General features: G+C 39.6%; 2 protein-coding genes across 3 annotated transcripts in view; both read right to left on the minus strand.

Annotated features, from left to right (window-relative positions):
- Positions 1 to 8,023: 8,023 nt before the first annotated feature.
- LOC135697968 (uncharacterized) lies at positions 8,024 to 10,802 on the minus strand. The gene is made up of 6 exons (XM_065217854.1): positions 10,694 to 10,802; positions 10,475 to 10,633; positions 10,322 to 10,409; positions 8,469 to 8,952; positions 8,212 to 8,398; positions 8,024 to 8,145 (listed from the first exon to the last, which is right to left on the minus strand). Exons 1-6 carry the CDS (start codon positions 10,800 to 10,802, stop codon positions 8,024 to 8,026), a joined length of 1,149 nt encoding a protein of 382 aa, XP_065073926.1.
- An 11,220-nt stretch (positions 10,803 to 22,022) lies between these two features.
- Positions 22,023 to 25,984, minus strand: part of LOC135698902 (splicing factor C9orf78) — a 101,386-nt gene continuing 97,424 nt past the window's right edge. Inside the window, exons 2-5 of one of the 2 annotated variants that reach the window (XM_065219057.1) lie at positions 22,973 to 23,107; positions 22,793 to 22,907; positions 22,578 to 22,732; positions 22,023 to 22,515 (exon numbers count right to left, since the gene is read on the minus strand). In XM_065219057.1, coding sequence (XP_065075129.1) covers positions 22,026 to 22,515; positions 22,578 to 22,732; positions 22,793 to 22,907; positions 22,973 to 23,085 — 873 coding nt within the window. In that variant the 5' untranslated portion in view covers positions 23,086 to 23,107 and the 3' untranslated portion in view covers positions 22,023 to 22,025. Of the gene's footprint in view, positions 22,516 to 22,577; positions 22,733 to 22,792; positions 22,908 to 22,972; positions 23,161 to 25,984 lie in introns of those variants that run through there. The other variant, XM_065219050.1, reaches the window with a different exon arrangement.

A 25,984-nucleotide genomic window follows, 5' to 3' on the forward strand; every position in this document is an offset into this window, starting at 1 on the left:
TAAGCAGCCTCTGGCGGAACTTGAACGGAACTTTAAGAAAATAAATTAAAAAAGGTTTCTGTCCTCTACACCAATTCTATATTTAGTTCGCACTTTTATGAAAGTTATTTCTAAAGGCAGGTATTAATGTGTATTGATTTATCAAGCATTAGTAGTTGTAATGGATCTGTTGGAAGAATTAAACCCAGTCCTTCTGCGTGAGAGTCTCAGCACGAACCACTACGTCATCTGAAATATATTAAAGTGAGCTCTTGTCCCGCCTATTGTTGGAGTTTTCTGAGCCAGCTGATTGACTTGAATACGAAACACAACACCTTGATGAATTTAAATTGGTGTTTGCCCGCAAGGTATTCCATCACACTTGTGGCGCAGTGGTTAGCAATCGTAGATCACATGCCGAATACACGGGTTCGAATCCAAGAAATTACATTTTATTTTTATTTTTTGGATATAATGTTGCATAAATACAAGAATTATGATTTATTCGGGCCACTGATTATTTCATATTTACGTACATTAAATTTTGTTACAAAAAAAGATTTGTGCGGATTGCTTCATGTGGCTTGAAAGTTCTGTCGGAATTTTATTTGAACTTTATGGAACTTGAAAGTTCTGTCGGAACTTTATTTGAACTTAATGGAACTTGAAAGTTCTGTCGGAACTTTATTTGAACTTTATGGAACTTGAAAGTTCTGACGGAACTTTATTTGAACTTTATGGAACTTGAAAGTTCTGACAGAACTTTATTTGAACTTTATGGAACTTGCATGTTCTGTCGGAACTTTATTTGAACTTTATGGAACTTGGAAGTATTGAATGTGGAACTTTTGGTTACTTGGGATATTACAGAGCATGCAAGAATTGCTTGAATTTCTGCATGGAATACGGTTAGCCTGTAACGCATAGATATTGAGTTATCTCTCCCTGGACAAGTTACCCATGCTTCCACACGATTGTTCAATCTTGAACCGTCTGTATAAAAAAACAGTTGAACCTGTACGGATGTTTGGTCTCCCACTTTCCCAAACATTACGATCAAATTCGGTTGCATTGTATAAACGATCGAAATGATACTTAATACTAAGATGTCCGGTAAGATCACCTTCAAGGAAGTACTTTGTCCGTTGAATCCTTAAAGCGGTCCTTTCAGCTTCTAATTGGATAAATTGATGCAGATAAAGTAGAGCATCTAGCGCCAAATTATCCTTCATTTCCTTCATGCCACTGTAAACTATGTAATTTCACAATTTTTAAATATAAATCTGTATTTAGATTATTTATGATCGACTTGATATGATGGGGCGATGGGAAAATATTTAAAGGACTCATTTTCAGTTTATTACCAGCTTGAGGATCTTCAAAATTCAGGCCGTACTCGAGTATCCGGGGGTTCGATTATCCGGAAAAAATAGCTCGATTATCCGGAGCCATAATTTTATTTGAGTAGTATTTGATTTGAGTAAGCAAAAACAAGAAACATAGAATGCCGTTTGACCGAATGCCGAAAAACAAAACTCCAAAAGACTACACATGTTTGAAAGGAGGAAAAATCTCCTATTTCTGTTTTAAATTCTTATTTGTCTTAATTTTATGACAAGCTGCGTTTACTGTGCAAAAAATACATAACTAGAACAATAAAACTCAAAAGACATGTTCATGTTTGAAAGAAGGAAAACACTCTTAAAATTGTTAGAATTTTCTTTTGGAATAATTTCTGAGGAACCTAGCATCTTGAAAGGATATCTGAGAGATATGATTTGAATTTTTGTGAAGTCGAAGATCTTTAGAATGATACCTGATCAAACTGAAGTCTTGAACAAATATATTGTTGACCAGTAATTTTTAAAAGATCTTCAGGTTAACAAAGATCTCCTTGAAGTCATCTGGTTATTTGTTCAAGACTTCAGGTTCATCAGGTACTATTCTGAAGATCTCCATCTGATCAGAAATCTCAATCTCATCTGTCATATATTCTCTCTTAATATCATGTTGCTCAGACATAATTTAAGAAATGCTAAACACCTTGCCTACCGGGCTATCAAATCAAAAAATCAAAATGCTTCTAACAGAGTATATTGCTTGACCGATTTTTATTTTTATTTGGAGGTAGGTTCACTTTATATTGAACTTCTACACAAAAACGTGGGACCCTGTGGCCGGATTTATTCCAGTAGGTTTTTTAGATCAGGAAGGGTAAAAATCATGCTACCTTCCCATTATCGCTGTTATATATACCAGCTGTTAACATAAAGATTCAAAACTAAAACTGGTGTGCCCATTAAGTAGTAATCAGCAATGATAATCTGAAGCATTTCTGATCAGATAGGCCACCGGAGGAACATACCCCATGCCACTGAAAAAGTGGTAATTTCCAGAATTTATGAATTCATTGATAATGCTTTTCGAAGCATATCATTATGCATTTCTTGTTCGAAAAATATCCAAACAGATTCAAACTGTCTGTGCAGCGGCGCCGGTGGTGTAGTGGCATACGTGATTACCTCTCATCCCAGCAAGTCTGGGTTCAATCTCAGTCGGCACCGCCGGGATGTTCTGAGCCATAACATCTCTGATCACGTCTTCCTTCGGGGAAGTAAAGCCGTTCGATAGGTCGATAGGTAGCGTCCAGGTGTGGGAGCTGCCTCCTTGGCGTCCGTAGCATGGTGCTCAGTACGGAAAACAAGATCGATGGAAAACAAATCAAGGAAAAAAACGGCCTGTGTGGATCAAACACTACGTCTTCCAATGAATATCAGCTGTTTTAGGTTCTCCAAATTATCCTGGAGTTAAGATGATGTATTCTACTAGATCACGCCTGCCCACGGTCTCATTTTGTGCGGCCCACTACAAGAAAAAGTCTTCGCATCCGGCCTATTCTCGTTGTATTGTACTATTCTACGATTCTCGTTCATCTTGGTTATACGAAAACTTGGAAGCAGCGTTTGCGCATTCTGGTAACAGTTTCTTAGATCAATATGCAACAAGTGTTGGAGAACTGCCAAACATTTCAAGTTTCTCATTAAATCACTAAGCTGCTTATCTGAAAAAAATAACAATAATATAAGAATTATGAATTTTGAAGCATTGCTTCGTTCCCGGCGCTTTGGTCAGAAAGCGTATAGGGTGTCGTTGTGCCAATTTGGTCGTGTCATATTTTGAGTATGAGTTAGATCAAAAGTGCCTGAGAAAAATGCAAGTACTTTCGCGGATAACCCGAAGTTTCGATAGAGAAGATATGATCACAGATAAGCTGAGATAACACTCTTAAAATGTCTATGGAAATCGCTTTTAACGGTCAATTTGAATGTTTTTAGTTGGTAGGACCGCCACCTGTGGCGTGTATAATAAATTTCCTTGCGTTTCACGTTTACACACTACAGCCATCTGTTGAGTGTTTTGCCCATCACAGTGTATACGGCAGATGGCGGTAGTGTTTTAGTGATGATGTTTTACAATGAGAAATGTTCAAAGTGTTGTGTCTGTTTGTCTGTGATATAATATTGAGGTAACATTAGAATAAAATCAAAACATTGAGAAATATAACGCATCACTTTCAGCGGTGCCAGTGGTGTAGTGGTAAGCGTGATTACCTCTCACCCCAGCAGGCCTGGGTTCAATACCAGTCGGCGCTGCCGGGATGTTCTGAGGCATATAACATCTCTGATCACGCCTTCCTTCGGAAGGGAAGTAAAGCCGTTGGTCCCCGGTTCATGAGTTGATGGGTCGATAGGTAGGGTTCAGGTGTGGGAGCTGCCTTCCTGGCGTCGGTAGCAGTGGTGCTCAGTACGGAAAACAAGATCGACAAGAATCCAGAACCATACTGTGGAATATCCAACTGTACGGTAAAAATGGAACTGTAAATGGAATGGTGGTGGTCAATTGGATGGCCGTCACTAAGAGCAACCAGTCGAATAGATTTATAACTTCAAATGTAACACGTACCAAAAACCCAACAAACAATTTTAGCTGCAGAATAGCTTATACAGCCAAAATTTGCCTTATGCAGCTAATTTTTGCCTGTATAAGCTAAGCTGCAGCTAAAATTGTTTGTTGGGAAGCTCTTGGAGCTCAATAAACGGGCTCTTAGTATATACACTGGCCTAGTAACTGGGCACTGTCCGAGTAGATATCATTTGAAGAACATTGGTCGGGTTCAGAGCGATATGTAGTATAGAACCACAGACAAACAGACATAACACATTGAATATTTCTCACTGTAAGACATCGTCGCTAAAACATTACCGCCATCTGTTGAGTACACTGTGGTGGGTAGTACGCTGAACAGATGGCGGTAGTGTGTAAACGTCAAACGCAAGGGAATTGACTATGCGCGCCACATGTGGTGGTACTACCAAATACCATACTTTTAAAGTGACTGTTAAATGCTTGTTCGATGAACAACTTGCGAGAGTTATGTCTGTTTGTCTGTGATAGAACGTTAAACCTCGCAATATCTGCTCTGCAGTTGCGGTGCATTACACAGGCGTTGATCTAAATTTTTTCGTAGTGTTATCTTACAACCTAGTGGAATTTGGTCTGTTAATCCTGGAAAGGTAGTTGGTTTCAACAATATCATACCTGACTGGGAAAGGACGTGTCCAGGCAATTAGCTGTCCACTCATTAAAGGGTGGTCAGCTTGCATGATACGAACAGTAAACAGGGGTACCACAAAAGTTCAAATAATGGACGCAGCGGTTCAACTCCCCCCAACAAAAAAAAGGCTCTTGGACAGAGTGTGCAGGAGCATACAGATTGATTTTGGCCAGTAACTCAGGGACATCATATTCTGCGAGCAAGACTTTAGCAACGAATACGGCCTGCGATAAGTTTCGTCGCTCAACAACAGTATCCAAACCCAGCAAACGACAGCGGTCAGCATACGGTGGTAAATTCAGCGGGTAAATCCAAGGAAGACAGCGCAGGGCGTATCTAACGAATTTGCGTTGAACAGCTTCGAATCGTGAACTCCATACTGCTAGGTAGGGATTCCACACAACACACGTCAATTCCAGTAGTGAGCGTACCAATGAACAGTAAAGAGCTTTAAAACACAGAGGATCACGGAATTCCTTAGAGATTTTGAACATGAATCCATGCTGACGATTTATTTGTCGATCGTGGTTAAGAAATGACGAGTGTACGTGAGCTTTTCATCCAACATGACAACGAGGTCTTTATCGTGATCGACACAGTGCAGTCCCAGCAACGTTATAATCAAACAAAACGGCAGTCCTAGTTCAACGGAAACTAATTACGCACAACTTTGAGATGCATAGAACCATAAAATTAAGTACCCTGTGGAACTCCTGATCTGTTCGAAAAACAGTAAGATGAGTAGTTTCCAATGCATACAGTAACTTCACGTTGCACGAGGTACGATCTAAGCCAGCTGCAGTAGGAAGCAGAACATCCAATTTTTTCAAGCTTTGCTATATAGCTATAGCAGAACGTCGTGCACAACTCTATCAAATGCAGCTTTAAGATCAGTATAGATGGCATCCACTTGAAGTTTCTTGCATACATTTTCCATACAGAACGACGTAATGACAGATGACAGGTACTTTTGTAATGCTTGCAAGCACCCTTGTAAGCGGTCATGATAGTCGACACATTTTACAGTACAGTATCAAACTTAAATGTCATATGGCAGGCTCTGTCATACGACCAGTGCTGCAAAATCTCGACAATACACGGTGATATTGACAATTCTGCTTTGGTCACTCATTTGAGCTAACAGTCATCGTCAAAGCAAACCATGGCAATTGTCAATGACAATGCTGTCAGTGACGAACATGTGTAGATTTTTTTATTAACTAAATTTGTAACAATGACTTGAGCACCACACTTGAGCAATTAATGACTTGAGCACCACAAATACATGGAGCCTTTAAAGTGAACAAGCATCTACGTCATGAACTGCTTGGATTACAATAATGTGACACAGAATGCACGAAATTTCACTTTTTGTTACCGGATGAATCTTTGTCATTGACGAAAAATGAATGACGATTTGAAGAAGGTTTAGTTTAGTTTTCTTTATTAACGATTTGACGAAGGTTTTGTTGAGGATCAAGTCTGTCAGTGACTATGTACAGAGACGTTGATAGAGACGCGCAAAGAAAATTTCTGTCAAAACAGCAGCACGGTTTTTGAGAGATCTTTTGGAAATGTCCCAAATGATTTTCATACAGTGCTGCAATGCTGTTGAGAAAATTTGAACGTCCGACCGGAGCTGAATATACATACATTCTTCCAATAATTGAGCTCATTTGGTTGCGATCACATACTGCATATCCTTTCGAAGTATATATAGAATGAAAGTTAGGAAGTTCTAAAAACATGTTGCGTTGAGGCACAGATAAACAGACGTAGCTATTCATTCTCAATCATTGAATAAGTTCACTTACATTTTTATTAGTTTCGCGAATTACCTACACCAGCGCTGCCATCGGATCACTTTTACGTTTCTATACGATACATTGAACTTGTATGAAACACTTAGCAAGCATATTTCAGTGCTAACATTTGAAAACGGCACAAAAGCCATTTGTAAACAAATGGTTTGTGGGCCCTTTACTCACTACTTGAAGTACACCCACGCGACACAACAGCAACATCGGGTAGGGGAAATTTTCCCCTTCCTGACGATGCTGTTGGTTTGCGTGGGCGTTCTTCGGGTAGCGAGTAAAGGGCCCACAAACCATTTGTTTACAAATGGCTTTTGCGCCGTTTTCAAATGTTAGCACTGATTTATTTTCCGCGAATAGCTCGCGAGATGTTCACAGCAATAAATAAATTTTAATATTACATCCAAGAGGATGCACTTCAATCATGTCGAAAATCTCATGTAATTTTTATGGTCACAAAAATAAACAAATGCAGTAAAACCAGCGTAGCCGGCGCCAGTGGTGTAGTGGTAAGCGTGACGGCTTTCTCACCACAATGGGTCTGGGTTCAATCCCAGCCGAGGTCGGTGGGATTTTTCTGAGGCATAAAAAACTCTGGTCACGTCTTCCTTCGGAAGGGAAGTAAAACCGTTGGTCCCGGCCCATGTGTTTTTGAATGGGTGTGATATCCTAGGCAGGTGTGGAAGCTGCCTTCCTGCACAATCGATTGCCGTCAATGGATGGCAATCGGTGTCCGTTGGTGATTGGCACTACATACTTAGAAATTATCGCCGACTTCAGTAATTTTTACCGAAAACTGAACAGCTGAACTTTTCGGTAAAATTTATGCAATTCAATTCAATTGCTTTTCAACTACTTTGAAACTAAATCTCCACCAAAATTACAATATTTCAGGCATAACATTTGATAACGGCACAAAAGCATTTGTAAACAAACTTTCTAATGCCCTTTACACGTGAACCACAGTACGCCTCAAACCAATACCACTTTCGGAAAGGTGATAGTTGCTCCTATTCGATGGTGTTGTTGGTTTGCGTGAGCGTTCTTTGGTTCGCGTGTTAAGGGCCTTAGAAAGCTTGTTTACAAATGCTTTTGTGCCGTTATCAAATGTTATGCCTGATTTGATCATTTAAACAAGGTTGAACATGTTTTGAAATTATTTTCAAATTCAATAGCCTTTAAAATGAAGGTCAAAGTTTTACCAAAACGTTCTGCTGTTCAGATTTCGGTAAAATTTACCGAACACGAAAACAAAATCTTAGCGTGTGGATTGCGGAACAGAGACCGACGTTAAATAAAGGAAAGAAGTAAAAGCAACGTAATATCAGTTCATGCACTGTTTTAATGATAATTTTGTCCTTTTCGACAAGTAATATTACACCATATTTTTGACACGATTGAAGTGCATGCACTTTGATGTGATATCAAAATTAATTTTTTTGCTGTGTTGTTAGTGAGTGCCATGGCGATATTTTGAAGGAAAAGTTGTCAGTGGCTGAAGGCAGGCGCGAACTTCTAGTTGGGACGTAATAGCCAATGAAGAAGTACAATAGATTATAAAAATATAATTCAATGTGAATAAATAAATTACAAACTTAATTAACTGATAATAGCATTAACCTGCCGCTGGTATAGCGCAAGCATTTTGACTGTACTCTAGTCGGAATCCTCGATTTGCAACATCAGGATTGTCGTCAGAATTGGTGATATAGTTCAAAACGAATGGTTTTGTGTTGCCTACAAAAAAGCGACATTTTATATCTAGTGAATATAAACTATGGTTCAGCAGAGAACAATACAAACTTGTAATGCCAGCAGGTAAGCCCAAACCACAAAATCGATCATTCGGTATGCCGATTGGATTCGGAATAATGAGGTAGTCAGTGGTGCAAGCCGTTCCCTGCATTCCGACCCCTGCTGTTCCAAGCATTGCGGTAGTTATTACTGTAGCATCACCGGTCATTGTGAACGCAAAAGGGTCACCTGTTGGCTAAAATTAGGTAATAAAGTTTATTAAAACATAAAAATAATACTTTGAAGAAAAAAAAAAGATGACATACCAGATTGTAGGTTACTGAACATTGCCCAGCTGCTGGTCGGATACAAATGCCGTAATTCGAATTGGCCAGCTGCCGAGTACCGATTAAACCTATCCCATTTGCAGCTGGATTTGCTGCTGCTCCATAGTTAAGGCTCAGTACCTCACCGGCAATGGCCTGATAATACTGCAGACAGCCTCGGGGAGCCAAGTACGCACTGGTACACGATATCAAGCTTAGTTGTAGATTCCATACTCGATTGAATGACGTAGCTCCAGTTGTTGCTATCGTAAGTATGATATTAGTCGTACCACTGAAGGAAACATAAATGTGTTGTCCATTGTTATCTCCGCAAATAATTTGGACCGGCGAACTGGTACCGGTCACTGTTAAGCTATCCACAACACATATTCCATTGCCGTCCGGTTGAGATAGTGTGAATGAACTGAAATCAATCCTCAGCTGACAGATGGTGGTGTCTGGTGGAACTACTGTGTATATACAACTGGTGAAAACGTGAAAACAATTAGTTAGATTAGAGGCATATGCATTATTTGTATCATAGAGGTAACTCTAAGACTAGAAGGTCCCGAAGAAACGTGCTCAACTTTTTGGCTCAGCTCTTGTACTATCTTCGGTCCCATGCTAATCGATGCACCCCTCGAAACATAGGAAAATCCACAAACCCTTCATTTTATCTGTCAAACTTTCATAGCGAATCAAAACAAACAGTGTAGTACTAGAATTTCTACTATAATGGGGTACGCTTAAAGATTTACTTGCGACTAATAGGCTAGTCAAGTAGTGAGCCAATTTAAAATCATTAGTTTCCACCGGTTGGTAGTAGCCCATTGGGATTCCGTCTTTGCCTTATAGACTTCTATGATGTTTGTTGTACACGAAGTGCAAAAGTGGCGTCTCTAAGTATAAGTGCAAGAAATCGATCGTTTTTGCACTTTGCAGTGCTCGAAAAAAATGCAAAACTCAAATCTTATTCGTGAGTTTATTCGGCCATGAGTTTTGGCTTGCAAAATTCAATTGCGCGAAAATCACCGATGAGATTTCAGGTTAAACATTTCATTGCTTTACTGCACTCTTAAAAATACCTAATCTTACACGTGATGGAATCCATCTTTGACATAAAGGATGAATGGAATCCATCTTTGACATAAAGGATGAGACGTAAACAAACGACATGTAAAATTAAGTTCTCCGAGGCTCAAAAAAGTCCGAAAGTCCGTTTGATTGAGCTGAATTTCGCATCTATTAGGGGAAATGGATGTAATGCCCTAATTTGGGCCCATAAATAAATTCAGGAATCGGCTAAATTTTCAATAGCGACCAAAAATATCCATAAGTACCGTCCCAATGACGCGTTCATCTAGATAAAATTGATGAATAGCGACGGGCTCAATCTTAGATCCATATGCCAACATTAGAGCCATTTCACTTGTATGGCAAAATAATTCATCTAACCTATTTTGTAAAGAATGAAAAGTATAAATTTAATCATATGTGACAATGGCGAAATACTCTAACAACATTTATATCTTTATTAAGGAGACTTTCAGCCCTGCGCTGGTTCGTCTCCAACTACAGATAAGACTTTTCTAAGCCGTCACTATGTTTGAATCCAATCCACCACCTCCAGTGTGTTTTGTAGTTTTAAGTGGACCGATAGACGCCTGTGTATCTGAAGCTGTAACCAGTTCGGTATTGTTTGCAAATTTTGTTATAAGATGATTAAACTTAATTATCTTAAAGAAAACCCGTCCAACTCAAACCGTTGTAGGGTTAAGAGATGGGACCATCATCAGTTTCATCATACAGGCGTCATACGGGTTCACTTATCAGCGTTGTGTCCATAAACTAACCTTCCTCCTCCATTGTATGCTGCAGGATATCCTGAATTTTGGAAGTATGTTATATTGTTCGATCCAGATCCACCACACGTGTTTACATCTGTGAATTACCAAAACGTATCAAGTTAATATCACCAGAAAATTAAACTCCACAAAATAACTTACAAACACAGCACACAGCTTGGAAGGTAATGCTATTACACGATCCCGATGCGATGCCTCCATTGGCAGCACATTCACCTCGAATTTGGCATGTTCCGGATAAACCGTTACTTCCCATGCAATACACATTCGCAATACGTCCAACTGAGTAAAATGGAAATTCTAGAAAGCATAGATTCTAATTAGTAATATTCCATTGCCAAACATTCTCGTCCTCTATACCTCTACTCTGACGGTGTGTTTGATTAAAGAAAGTTTCATTTCCAAAATCTAAACACACGATAGTCCTCACAACATTGACTATGATCGCGAACCGCAAAAAGCTACCCATTTTAGTCGCTTTACTGAGCTATGACTGATGCAGCCGACGAATCTGGAGATCAACTGATAAAAACGCACTACATACTGACTGGAGAAAGCATTAAGACAACAGATTGTGTTAATTAAAAGGTAACGGGACATTTTTGAGGCCTACGATGTCAATTGATAGTCATGCGGTGAGGAATTAGCTACGGAAAAATAACACAGTCAAAATTTTTTTTAAATTACAAGTGTATCCCAAGTAACAATTTTGGTTTAGTCGTGGTTTTGGAGAAGTTTATAAAATTGACTTAAATACCATAATAAAACTTGAAATTTTGCTGAGATATATTTCATCATAAATTGAAAAATACATCGATGAGACTATAATTTATCATAAAACGTAAGGCAAGTGCGCCAGTTTTTGGCCATACTGGGTCCTCTAATTGGCCCTTTGAGATCACATTTTTTTCATTCTTTACTAAATTTATGTCGATACAAAGTTACAATATATAAAGCTGGACAAAGCATTGGGTCCTAAGTAACGCTGATCGATTCTCGTGATCGACTTTCGATTTCGTGTTTTCTAATGCTCGAAGATAGATAATACTTTTTGTCTGAAAATAGCTGGAAATGTATTTTTTATCGACTTTACTGGGGTGCAAATCAAAAAATTGTGTGACGAAATACTGTTAGGTTTTAAACGCATATAACTTTGCCATTTATAGATGGATTTCAATTATTTTCGCACCATTTGATTCAAATTACACTAGTTTATCATTAGTAAACTCTTGAAAATTTATCGAACTTTTTGGCCGTATTCAACCAATTACGTGCTTGCATGCTATGACTATTGGAGGCGGCGGGTTCGATTCCCGGTCCGGTCGAGGGAATCTTTCGGGTTGGAAATTTTCTCGACTTCCCTGGGCATAGAGTATCATTGTGCTTGCCACACAATATACAAATTCATGCATTGGTATTGGCATCGAAAGCTCTCAATTAATAACTGTGGAAGTGCATTTAGAACACTAAGTTGAGAGCACGCAATAAGCTAATATGCGCTAAGCAATAAGCTTGAAATGCGAACAAGAAGAAGAAGATGCTATGACTATCGAGAGAACAGAGAGAGAGACGATTCGATCGTGAGGTTATGAAAAAGCGTACCTGTATGTTTTGTTTCAGATCATCTGTGGATTTGGTGATGGTCACATCGTTAGACGCCGACAATTCGCAAAATCCTCATCAATTGCGTAGAAAATCAATTTAGGAAGGCATTTTTGTCCAATACCCTCCGGACTATTAAACAGGTTCAAACCTGTCAATATCTCAAATATCTCAATATGTCAAACAGAGAATTTTAACTATCTTAAACGGCAAATAACGCAAATAGGCAATCGTCGTCAATCTTCCCACTACAAATGAATCATCCAGGATACACGACCGTTGAGACTAACTCAAAATTGAAAAGGGTTTCACTCAAAATCAGAAAGTGGGATTACTCATTGAGTGATGAAATTTTTACGTATTTTATATTAACTTTTTCTTCTAATCGTTCTTGCCCTTCGTTGTAGTGATGTACGGACTTTGCTCAAACCCACTTTTGATTAGACTTCAAGATAATTAATTGTTAATTGATTTCGAAGCCGATAACTTTCTGAAATAATTAATCAACTGCTTTCATGGGCATTTTGCACTTATGACATAGTAGCTGGGATTTTTGCCTTATTCTTCGCGGCAAGTACACCACCTGCACCACCACCACCTGATGGAGCATGTCAGAGGAACATAATCTTTCTAATTAATTAATAACTAATTATCCTGATCAAACAAAAAGTGGTATTCAGCAAAGTTGTTACGGGGGAAATTTCACATTATGTAGTACAGATAAGTACAGGGCTAGAACGATGAGAGCATAAAGTTCACTTTTCAAACATATTTTAAAGGACCAGTGCAGTATAAGTTCCCAATTAACTGAACTTGGTGGAGCAAAATCAATATTTTGAACGGGCCTAATGAGTATACTTGTAGGCTGAGTACATTTGTTGGCGGTTTTCGTCATATTTGAGCAGATTTTTAAAGAAAAGCGAGGAAAATGTACTCACTCAGTGAATACCACACTTTCTACGATTTTGAGTGAAATACTGCGGTCTTCATCAAAGTTGATCAGATGGATGGTGAACAGCGCAGTTACCTACTTGCTCTAACTTGAAAGCTCAACTAGATAGAAGGTAGCTGTTCTTGGCGAATTTATGTAGATTAATAAGACCTATTGGATGGTGCACAGAATACTGTCACGAGGGATGTAAGTGTCCCTTTGAAATAATCATTCTTTAATTTGAAATTCATAGACTGTCACCGTTACTTGTCAAACGAAGACTAAACAAATGTATAGTGTATGCTATAACTTTTTGGCTTGTAACGTATTCATTTGTCAGTATACTCGCAAACCAAAAATCTATTACATTGAATGTTAGTTGCATTTCCTATCATGTTTTGCCTTTTTTATTTCTTGTTCTGTCTGCTTTCGACACCAAGTTTTTTATTTATAACATTGTAAAACGACGCACACACTTACTTCAATTCTCTCCAATTCTTGTTCAGCAGAAAAAGCATGCGAAATCAAATTATCGTACTATGACCACTTCTTGTTCACTTTTAGCCTAACAATATTGCGAAGCATGGAGAGATGTGGAAAAAGCACAGGTTTGATAATCGAAACGTTCGTGGTTTGAGTCCCAATTGTGGCAGCCTTTTTTTCCGACCTGATTCATTTCACTAACTCCACATTTTTCTTTCTTCTTTTTCTTGCATTGGACCACAGCTCGGTATATCGCATCCTCCGTTCCACTAACATCGTCCGATTTTGAATCCAACATAATTGTAAGCGAATCTTACATCCCCCGGTTGTGTGTACGGTATGCAATGTTGTATCAGTAGTATATGTAATCAGTAGTATCTTAAGAATACATTTGCATACTTTAATAATATTGGGTTCAGTATTCCCATCCCGCAACAATTTGTTTAAAAATTATTATATTTTTAAGAACTCCTCTCTGAAGTAAAAAAAATCAATCGGGCAATTTTAAAACAATTAGCCATGATGTATGAATGTTTAAATGTTTTGTTTTGATTTTCTAGAATATTCTTGGTGAAGAACTGGAATGGTATTTCACTTGGTTTTTCCACAAAAGTTTTGATTTGAATGTTTAATTAGCACAATTGCTCGATTTACGCCGTGAAGTATGCAATAATTAATTTATGATGCATGCTGGTTTGTATGGTACTGGATGGCTTCTTGTATACTTGAAATTAGAACATGCTGGATGGTATGGTACCGGATCACTTCATTGACATTAGCTGGATCGCGGGTTCCGAACACGTCTCTGATAGGGATATAGAGTTGTCTTCCTTGTGCCTCGAGGATATTCAAAAGTCGTTCTCTGGCGGCGTCATTATCCGTACATCGCCGAACAGCGTGATCGATGTAATCGTAACCGTTTCCACACCGACAGATGTTGCTGCCCACGAACATTATTCTGTGGAGATGCGCGTTTAGCGAGTAGTGGTTGTACATAAGTCTACTCAGCACGCGAATGAAATCACGACTTGAGCCCAAGTCTTTAATCCACACTCTCGAAGAAACATTAGTCAATCAAATATGTCAACATGAAGTCCTCAATGCACTAAAAAATTTGGACGCATCTAAAGGACCAGGACCTGATGGAATTGCACCTGTATTCTTGAAGAATCTTTCAGAACAACTTACCCTTCCTTTAGAACGCCTTTTCAATATGTCTCTGAAAAATGGGAAATTCCCTGAAATTTGGAAATCGTCTCATTTGGTGCCTATTTTCAAATCAGGCAAGAAATCTGACATCCGTAATTATCGTGGAATTGCCATTATCTCTTGCATCCCAAAACTTTTTGAAAAAATCGTAAACGACAAAGATTTTCAGCAAGTAAAAAATCAAATTACAAACAAACAGCACGGCTTTTTTAAAGGTCGTTCAGCTACCTCTAATCTTCTTGAATTTTTAACCATTCTAAACGCAATGGACAATGGCAAGCACGTGGAAGCTCTTTATACTGACTTCAGTAAAGCATTTGACCGAATCGACATACCATTATTACTCTTTAAATTGCAAAAAATAGGAATGGAATCTAGAATTCTGAATTGGCTCCAATCATACTTAACGCAACGCAAACAAATAGTTCGTTTTCAAAATAAACTTTCAGAACCTATTTAGGTCTCCACCCCGGAGGCCCCAGGGCTCTCATTTAGGCCCAATTCTTTTTATTTTGTACGTAAACGACATTTCCTACATACTTAAAAAAATAAAAGTTCTTATATACGCAGACGACATGAAGCTCTTCATGAAAGTAAGTTATTCTAGCGACACAGAAGAATTCCAGAATGAAATCAACTTATTCAACACTTGGTGTAGTAAAAGCATAGAGGTAACTCTAAGACCAGAAGGTCCCAAAGAAACGTGCTCAACTTTTTGGCTCAGCTCTGGTACTCTCTTCGGTCCCAAGCTAATCGATTCACCCCTCGAAACATAGGAAAAACCACTAACCCCTCATTTTATCTGTCAAACTTTCATAGCAAATCAAAACAAACATTGCGTAGTACTAGAATTTCGACTAGAATGGGGCACGTTAATCGATCTGCTTGGGACCAATAGACTAGTCAAGTAGTGAGCCAATTTCAAATCGATAGTTTCGTATTGATTGTTGGTAAAAGTCTACTCCAACTCAATGTAAAAAAATGCAACGCAATTGTATTTAGCAGAAAAGTAGAAACACCTCTTTTTGAAATATTTTTAGGCAACCAAAAAGTAGAAAAATGTAAGGGACCTAGGTTTGATCCTAGACTCCAAACTCACTTTTGTAGAACATTATAATACAATAAATCATTAAGAGGTTCAGATATAATTTTCAAGACCCATACACTATCAAATTATTATATATTACATACGTAAGACCTAATCTGGAATACTGTAACCTGGTATAGAATCCGTACATTGCCATACACGAGGAACGCATATAATCCGTCCAAAAACAATTCCTTTTATATGCCCTTCGGAAATTGAATTGGACCGCATTTCCTCTTCCATCATATGAAGCACGCTGTATGCTCATCAACTTACAAACACTCAAAGAACGCCGCGAATTTGCAATGCTTTTCTTCATCAATGACATTATTTCACATCGCATAGAATCATCAGAAATACTTTCACAATTAAACTTCTACACACCCTGTCGACATCTAAGAACACCAAAATTATTCTCAGAAAAATCACATAGAACAAATTACGCAAAAAATGGCCCCTGATGCGACAGTATAATCTACACTGTGAAGTCATTAGCATCACTATGTCAAAAGAAGAAATTAAAACCAAACTAAAACATTATAGAAATAATGCATAGTATGTAAGTAAAACATTGTAACCATTGTATGTAGTCTACTTTACTTGACGAAATAAATAAATAAATAAATTACGGCTTCCACACGCTTCCGGAATGCACGGCAGGTTCTAATAGTGTAGTCTGGATCCATTTCTCTACAGGTAGGATCAATGTTTGTGTGAGGCTTGCTGTACTCGTGTGGCGTTTAGAACAGGCCTTGGCCTTCATGACGTACCATATTGAGTAATGCAGCGGATTAAGATGGCGACCACATATCCTTCGCCCAGAACGGAAGATGTTCCTGCAACCACTTCTGAGTGCGGTTCGTGGTGTGGCACGGAGCCCCATCTTGTTGAAATACAACATTTGGCTTCGGACCGTACTGTTCTTTGATCCACGGAAGAACATACTTACTTAAAATCCCGATGTAGACCTCCGTGTTGACCTTGTCGCCTTATGGAAAGATCAACGGGTCCATTTTTTTGCCATCGGAAGCCACCAATCCAAACACCATAACGCTAGCAGGATGCTTGGTCAGATACACGTTCTTGTGCTTGCCGGCCACGTCCGGCACCTACCGAGAAACGCTTCAATAACTTGTTCGGACATTCCATAATTATTCAATAAATGTATCAACTCGATTTCTTCAACCGACACCTTTTCTACATCCAGTTCTTCAATAATTATTGGATTATCGGAACCGGAACACATTTTGATACGCAAAACTTTACTGGCACGTGAACAAAATGGCGAAGGACGGGTTCGGTTTCTAGCTTCTCCACACTGAACAAAAAAAATATAATTCAATCAACAATCATGGTTCCTGAATTAATTTTATGTTGCCCTTGAAATAAACCATGCGTTTTGTTAAATCAACAATTTTCATGCTTTGGAAATTTGAGCAAGAGAGCAAAAAATAATATTGTTATTTAAAAAAAATTAAAGATGTTTGAACAAAAATACCCCATTGAAACAATAATAACAACAATCAATACGAAACTAACGATTTTAAATTGGCTCACCACTTTAGTAGCCTATTGGTCCCAAGCAAACGATTAACGTACCCTATTCTAGTTGAAATTCTATTACTACACTATGTTTGTTTTGATTCGCTATGAAAGTTTGACAGATAACATCAGGGGTGTGTGGATTCATGCAGAACATGCAGGGGTGAGTGAAATAGCTTGGGACTGCTTGGGACCGTTGTTCTGGTACTGAGTGAGCCAAAAATAATAATGATTTTCTTCGGAACCCAGTGGTCTTAGAGTTACCTCTATGATAATAATGCGATCGTTGAGCACAACAATATTATTTTTTGTTTTAAACCATCAAAAATTCTTTGCGTGTAGTCTTAGAGTTACCTCTATGGTATTGCTGTCTGTCTTGTTTTCAAGAACCGCTCTGATGGATACATACTAGTACATATAGCACCGGCTGCAGTGAAAATGTTGATCAGGTGCCCCATGAAAAATCACCTGCCCAACGTCCGTTGCTCTAAATGATAATTGAAAAGCGAAAGCATCGCGTCTTTCTGACCGAATGGTGTGAAATTCCTAAAACTCATTAACACTCAAATCGAGACTAGAAAACCAGCAACGGAATGCATGACCTGATTGAACAGTGTCCTTGTGATACAGAATGAGATAAATTAGTAATGTTACACCATCGTACACAGGCGTGGAAAATCATTTACATTCATTTCCATTACGCTTTTTCCATCAACAGAATACCATAAAATGATGTATTAAGCTTTTGGAGGTTTTTATACTAGCTACAACTTTTGCAAATAATTTAAATCTGAATTTCTTAGCCACTAAACTGTCTATTTCACAGTGGGATAACTGAAAATCAGTTGGACTTAACGTAAGCATTCTATTTTAAAAACTTAAGGAAAAAGTTGCAAAAGAGCTATCCATCCCTGCATGGTTGTAGCAACCGGTGGAAATTAACGATTTTAAATTGGCTCACTTCTTGACTAGCCTATTGGTCCCAAGCAAATCGAATAACGTACCCCATTAGAGTCGAAATTCTAGTACTACACTATGTTTGTTTTGATTCGCTATGAAAGTTTGACAGATAAAATGAGGGGTTCGTGGATTTTCCTATGACTCGAGAAATCTTCCTTCGGAAGGGAAGTACAGTATAGTAGCCAATTGAGCTGTCAAATAGCGGAACCAATCGAACGAATCACGACCAACAACAGAAAATTAAGAGCACATTAGCTATTGCGAACAAAACATCGGAAACACTTTTCTCGTGACTCAAGGCTCGCCTACGCAAACTAACACCATCTTTGGGTTGGAGAAAGTTTCCCCTATCCGATGGTGCCGGTAATTTGCGTTCGATTGGCGAGGAAAGAATAATCAACGTTTTGTTTATAAATGTTGATAGTACCTTTTCAATTGTTGGTCTAAAATATATTGAATTGGTTCCGCTTTTTGATAGATCAAAATTCTATCCGCACGGATAGAAATCTCCTTATACCTTTTGGCAAATTTATATTGCTGATTATTCATAAAATGTATAAGTCAACTAATAAGCAAACGCCTTGCAAAAAGTTAATGATGATCATGTGTCAAATGAAATTTATAAGCGGTCACACATACCATTTATGCATTCTTATAGGACCGATGTGGTTTGTCTTATGGAATGTATAAGGCTGATGTTTTGGCAAAAATGTATAAGGCTGATGTTTTGGCAAAAATGTATAAGTGAAACACATGTATAAAATAATTCAGTGCCAACATTTCAAAGGGGCGTAACTGCTTTTGTAAACAATGGCTTTAGCTGTCGATTTCTCGCATCTTAAAGCTCACTCCTTCAAAATAACAATGCTAGATAGTAGAGGAAATATTCTTCTACCTATTGGTGTCATTATTTTTCATAAGTGAGCTTTTATTCGCGAGATATCGTCGGCTAAAGCCATTGTTTACAAATGCAATTACGCCCCTTTGAAATGTTGGCACTGAATTGATTTTCGTTTCGTGCGCCAGACTATGTCCCCCTGCCGTACTCTAACGGAACTATCAACTCTAGACTTTCATCTCCTCCATCTATTATTTGAAATTAGCATCTTCAACTATGTAAATCGTTAACTTCACGCAGAAGTAATACTAAACATACAGTCAAAAATACTAAAAAATCTGCCGGGAAATGAGGAAATTGACGAAAATTTTATTCAGTCTCGTAGTAGTACCAATAGACTGAGTGAATCCAATCTTTACTTTTCTCAAATTCGGGAATTTTTCCCTGGAAAAAACAGGGAAAACATGAGGCAAATTTACTCATCGCTGAGTTCCTGCACTTTTGGCGATTATGAGTGAACTAAACCCAAATTTGGGTTGTTCTCATTCGCTGTGAGGGGTGCATCGATTAGCTTGTACCAGAGCTGAGCCAAAAAGTTGAGCACGTTTCTTCGGGACCTTCTGGTCTTAGAGTTACACTGTACACAAACATCATCCTCTGATCGAATGAAACCTCAGACCATTCAAAACAAATCACCGAAATCGCTTTTTTGAATGATACCTGCAACGGATGACGGTTGTTTTGAAATCAGATGATTTTCCTCTAGAATACAGGATGAAAATTGTTATGAGAAGGGGTAGGGCCTTCAGTTGAAATGCGTAATGCTCTCTGCAGAATGACTGTCATACTAAATGGAAATGCTTATGGTATTGGTTCAGCCCCATAACGCAAATCATTCAAAACGATGATGTTAATAATTCTATCGAATGTCATTTGCTGATCTGAGCTGACAAACGAGGTGGAAGCATATGCATCGCTATCAGAGCTGTTTCGAACATAGGTAAAGAATGAAAACCAATGTCTGGCTAATTCGTGGTGGAGGTTTCCTTCACCACGAGAAAATTTTGTATTCATAATGGAATGGCTTATTATGACTATTCAGTATAGAAATGTAGATAATCAAATTATAAATCTAATTAAAAGCACTTGCATGTCACACTAGTCTTAAATGTTTGTCCTCTGAGAGCCGTATGTTTTATAGCTAATTTTCAAACGAAAATCATCCTGTATTTGGATGACAGTCATATGGATGTTCATCATCTGACGACGAATTCAACCATAAGAAAATCATCCGAAATTCGAATGCATATTGGTAAGGGATGGTCCATTAATTATGTCACGCAAATTTGGCCCATTTTCAACCCCCCCTCTCCCCTTTGTCACATTTTTTGTATGGACCTTAATTTTTTTTTTTGTATGGCTCGTCACAGTTTTCAAAACCCCCCCTCCCCCCTAAATGTGTGACATAATTAATGGACGACCCCTAAAGGGCTCGAGCAATGCAATAATCATTCGAAGTATTGCGGATGTTTTGGTTCAGTGACCTCTATGGTAGTAGCAACAATCAATACGAAACTAACGATTTTAAATTGGCTCACCACTTTAGTAGCCTATTGGTCCCAAGCAAACGATTAACGTACCCTATTCTAGTTGAAATTCTATTACTACACTATGTTTGTTTTGATTCGCTATGAAAGTTTGACAGATAACATCAGGGGTGTGTGGATTCATGCAGAACATGCAGGGGTGAGTGAAATAGCTTGGGACTGCTTGGGACCGTTGTTCTGGTACTGAGTGAGCCAAAAATAATAATGATTTTCTTCGGGACCCAGTGGTCTTAGAGTTACCTCTATGGTAGTAGCGCATGTGATCCACAACTTTTTGGTCCGTCTCATGTTTGCCTATCTATACCAGTATAGTCAGTACTTATGTCAGTTTCTCCGTGTGTTCTTTATTCTCGTCCATTCGATATGTATTTTTCAGGATTCAACTGAGTAACTATTAAAAAAAAAAGTAATTAGCATACTATTGATTTTGAACAATTTTTTTTGTGAATCCAATAATTTAGCACAAACAATGTGAAAGTCTGTCACATCGTTTGTGATTTTAGGCTTTAGTTCTCGCACTTTTTTTCAAAAATACATTATCTCAAAACAACAAAAAAAAAACCTGGAAAGTAAAGGATTAAACCGAAGACAACAACGCGATTGTACCTGTCTCATAGCGTTCGTATGAGAAAATGGAAGAGTTGCCAGTCTTCTTGATTTGTTGTCTTCGGTTAAACCCAAAGCGTTCTTCCGATTCCGTTCACATCTGCATCCGTACATCCACTCATCAGAGATAAGTCAAACTTCGTATGTGCTTGCTTTAATCATAGAGGTAACTCTAAGACCACTGAGTCCCGAAGAAAATCATTATTATTTTTGGCTCACTCAGTACCAGAACAACGGTCCCAAGCAGTCCCAAGCTATTTCACTCACCCCTGCATGTTCTGCATGAATCCACACACCCCTGATGTTATCTGTCAAACTTTCATAGCGAATCAAAACAAACATAGTGTAGTAATAGAATTTCAACTAGAATAGGGTACGTTAATCGTTTGCTTGGGACCAATAGGCTACTAAAGTGGTGAGCCAATTTAAAATCGTTAGTTTCGTATTGATTGTTGCTTTAATCAACTTAAATTAATTACTATAGGTAATACATCTGGTAATGCTTGTTCAATTCAGTGCCAACATTTCAAAGGGGCGTAAATGCTTTTGTAAACAATGGCTTTAGCTGTCGATTTCTCGCACCTTAAAGCTCACTCCTTCAAAATAACAATGCTAGATGGTAGAGGAAACATTCCTCTACCTATTGGTGTCATTATTTTTCATGAGTGAGCTTTTATTCGCGAGAAATTGACGGCTAAAGCCATTGTTTACAAATGCAATTACGCCCCTTTGAAATGTTGGCACTGAATTGTTCGCTAGCAAAATAATGAAGTCGAAGTGGTTTTCTTAGTTCTTAAACATATATTAAAAAAAAGAAGAAGCTATATTCAATGTCTTCTGTATTGTTTCTTAAACTTATCGAAATGATAGTCATCGGTTGCTTTTTTCGGAACTTTCTCGTCGCTGGAACGTTGCGCATACTGTTCCGGATAGCGTCGCTTCGGTTGCACCGGTTGATCGATTTTGAATCTGTTGTGCTGCATGAAATTGACCGCCATATTGGAGGGTACAAAATGTGACGGTAGATCCTTCTTTCTCTGCTGTTCCTGGAGAAACTTTAGCTTCGCATCCTCGGTGGCCTCAATGTTCTTAATTTTTGCTTCTATACCAAGGTCAACTTCTGGAATACCACTAAGCATCTGGTTGGACAACATTTCCTCCGACCGTTGTGAAGACGTTTGACTGAGATGAGCTGGCAGCGAAAGCAAAGCTGCATCTTCAGGACTGAGATATTTGTGCGATGATTCTGCCTCACCAGCATCCCCAGTCATTTCATTAGCAACACCCTTCTTTTTGCTCAACTGTTCTTCGATGTATCTAGAAATACAAAGTAATGATTATAAACCTGTATATTTCAATCAACGCAATTTAAAAACTACTTCATCATCTCTTCATCTTCGTCGCGCTTGTTTGTCTCGGCTGAGAACTGCGTTCCTATTCCCGTATCGTAGGCGTCGTCAACAGTTTTGATTTTACCGGATTTCAAAGCTTTCATGTTCACCATCCCTCCGCATTTTGCGTTAAACGGATCTTTCTAAAATGTATGTGAAATTTTTTAAAAATATTCGTGTAACTTTTAAAACAACAATCTTACATTGGCGACCTCCTCTTCAACGGTAATTCTCTTGCCAGCAGCCAGAGTCAGGATATTGACTCCTTTAGGCTTATTCCGCAGTTTCTGCTTTTCTTTAGTTTCTTCTAATTTTAACCTACAATAAATGAAATGACTTAATCAATGAATTGGAACCAAAACAAGATTACAAGAATAAACTACAGAATTTCTTCGTCGGGTTTGTCACCATCTTCAGATTTTATACGTTTCCGAATGTTTTTCCGCGACTTTTGCTTAAACTCTACTTTCACTTGTACTTGCTCTTCGTCCGACATTATTTGCGTAAATAAATAGAAACTTTTCGCTCACTTTTTAAACAAAATTGTATTAGCCTATATGAAGTAAAGTTGAACCAGGTTTAATTTTTAACAATTTTTCGCGAGAATTATTGTTTATTTTTCTTTCCCAAGTGACAGGCGGGCAATAGTAATATTTACACGCTACACTGTACACAAACATCATCCTCTGATCGAATGAAACCTCAGACCATTCAAAACAAAACACCGAAATCGCTTTTTCGAATGATAGCTGCTACCGGATGACGGTTGATTTGAAATCAGATGATTTTCCTCTCGACTACAGGATGAAAATTGTTATGAGAAGAAACCGGGCCTTCAGTTGAAATGCGTAATGCTCTCTGCATAATGACTGTCATACTAAATGGAAATGCTTATGGTATTGGTTCAGCCCCATAACGAAAATCATTCAAAACGATGATGTAAATAATTCTATCGAGCGTCATTTGCTGATCGGAGCTGACAAACGAGGTGGAAGGATATGCATCGCTATCAGAGCTGTTACGAACATAGGTAAAGGATGAAAACCAATGTTTGGCTAATTCGTGATACAATCATTCTCTGCTTGAACGTCAAGCAGTTTAGTTCGGTTTGAGCTCGCTCTCGTGAGTTGTTCGGAAAGTATTTTTGTGAGTTAGTGTTCGCGCTCTTTCATTCGTGGTTTGTCGTGCGTGTGTGTGTGCCCCGAAATGGGGAAGCATCGCTCGCGAAGCCCGGTGAAGGACCAGGACGCCGGTGAAGGTAGCTCCGGTGTGTCCACATCGAACAGGTTTGCTGTTCTTCCCATCGATGAGCATACCCAGCCAGCTGCAAAAGGAAAGCGCAGCAAGAAGAGGAAGAAGAATCGGAGCCAGTCCGATTGCACGATTTCTCGCGGCGATGCTACTGCGGCAAACGGTAGTGATGTCGGAGATTTCGGTGACGTTGCCGACACAAGCACGGCAAAAGTAAAGCTACCTCCGTTGGTAGTAAAAAATGCCCATCTTAACGATCTCATCGCAGATCTGGCTTCGCTGGGCGTTAAAGCCAAATTCAAGTTGGGCAGAGTCGGCACCAAGGTTATGCTCCGCACGAAAGCGGAGTATGACTTGGTCGTTGCCCACCTGAGGACTACCAAGGTGGAATTTTTCACCCACGACATTCCCGGCGAGAAACCATTCAAGGTCGTCATCAGGGGTCTACCGAATTTTGACCCGAAGCTGATTGAAGCGGAAATCAAGAACCGCTACAAGCTGGCCCCAACTGCCGTCTTCCGGATGACAAGGAGGGACGAGAACGTCAAAAGGTATCCAGATTGTCTTTTCCTGGTGCATTTCCAGAAGGGAACGGTGACGCTCAATACGTTGAAGGCTATCCGCTCCATCAATTCCATCATTGTCCGATGGGAGCCATACCGTGGCGGCCGTCACGACGTCACCCAGTGTCAACGTTGCCTGAATTTCGGGCACGGCACCCGAAACTGCTTCGTCAAGCCGCGCTGTGGAAAATGCGCCCAAAACCATATCTCCTCCGAGTGTGTTGTCGACGAGTCGGAAGCGGCCAAATGCGCCAACTGTAATGGCGCTCATCAAGGGTCCGACAAACAGTGCCCCAAACGCGAAGATTTCAAACGGATCCGAAAGCAGGCGTCCACAAGAAATCAACCAGGACGAAAGAAGGAAAATACGCCGGCATTCAGACTGGAGGATTTCCCGCCTCTTCCTGCTACGCAACACGATCAAGCAAATCCACGGGTGCAATCCGGCCCCCGCCAAGAAACGTCTGGTGCCTCAGCTGGACAAAGCTCTCCATCCCCCCCTGGATTCTGGAGACAACCACCAGCACAAAACGCCAATCCCGATCTCTTCTCTGCGGATGAGCTGATGAAGATTTTCGTCGACATGACCAGCGCTCTTCGCCAGTGCCGCAGCAAGCCCGAACAGATCCAAGTGCTCGGTAAATTTATTATTCAGTATGGTGTCTAAACCGATATCTGTCGTCACATGGAACGCATGCTCTGTAAGAGCAAAAAGACTCGAGCTTGCTGACTTCCTCCGCAAGCATAGTATCGACGTGGGCCTCCTAACAGAGACCCATCTTAAATCCGGTGACAGCTTTTGGTTGCCTGATCACCACATTATCCGGCTTGATCGTATTGACTCCAGGGGGGGTGGTGTTGCGATCATCATCAAGAAAGGAATCAAGTTCTGCACGCTGCCGCATATTCGCACTTCTATCATCGAGGCCCTTAGTGTCGAGGTGGAATCACCAACCGGAAACGTCCGGTTCGTCGCCGTATACTGCCCTCGTCAGTGTGCTGCCAGTAATGGATTAGGCATCCAATTTAAGCATGATCTGACCACCATCACTCGCACGAGCTCACGATTCGTCATTGGGGGCGATTTAAATGCCCGCCACGAAGCATGGCGGAACTATCAGCGGAATCAGAACGGACGTCTGCTCTTCGACCACTCGCAGCATGGGCTGTATACAGTGAAATTCCCTGATGAACCGACATTCATCTCTCCGGCGGGAAACCCTTCCACGTTGGACTTTTTTCTATCGAACATTGGACTATCCAAACCGATGGCGTTCAACGATCTCAGTTCCGACCATCAACCGGTGGTGGCTGAAGTCGGCACCCACGTGGAACCTGCTCAAAGCCTGCGCAAAGACTACCATCATGTCGACTGGGTGCAGTTTGGGCATGTGGTCGACAGAAACATCGATGAAAATCCGCCACTTGACACCGTAGAGGACATCGACCGGGCACTGGAAGGGCTCCACCAGGCCATATCCGTGGCTGACGAGACGTGTGTTCGACAAGTTCCTGTGAGGGGTAAGTTTGTTTCCATTGATTCCCACACCCAATTACTGATTCGCTTGAGAAATGTGCGTA

Source organism: Ochlerotatus camptorhynchus, unplaced genomic scaffold (assembly GCF_037179485.1).
Source record: "Ochlerotatus camptorhynchus isolate MF236.1 unplaced genomic scaffold, CSIRO-AGI_Acam_v1.1 ptg000008l, whole genome shotgun sequence".
NCBI lineage: Eukaryota > Metazoa > Arthropoda > Insecta > Diptera > Culicidae > Ochlerotatus > Ochlerotatus camptorhynchus.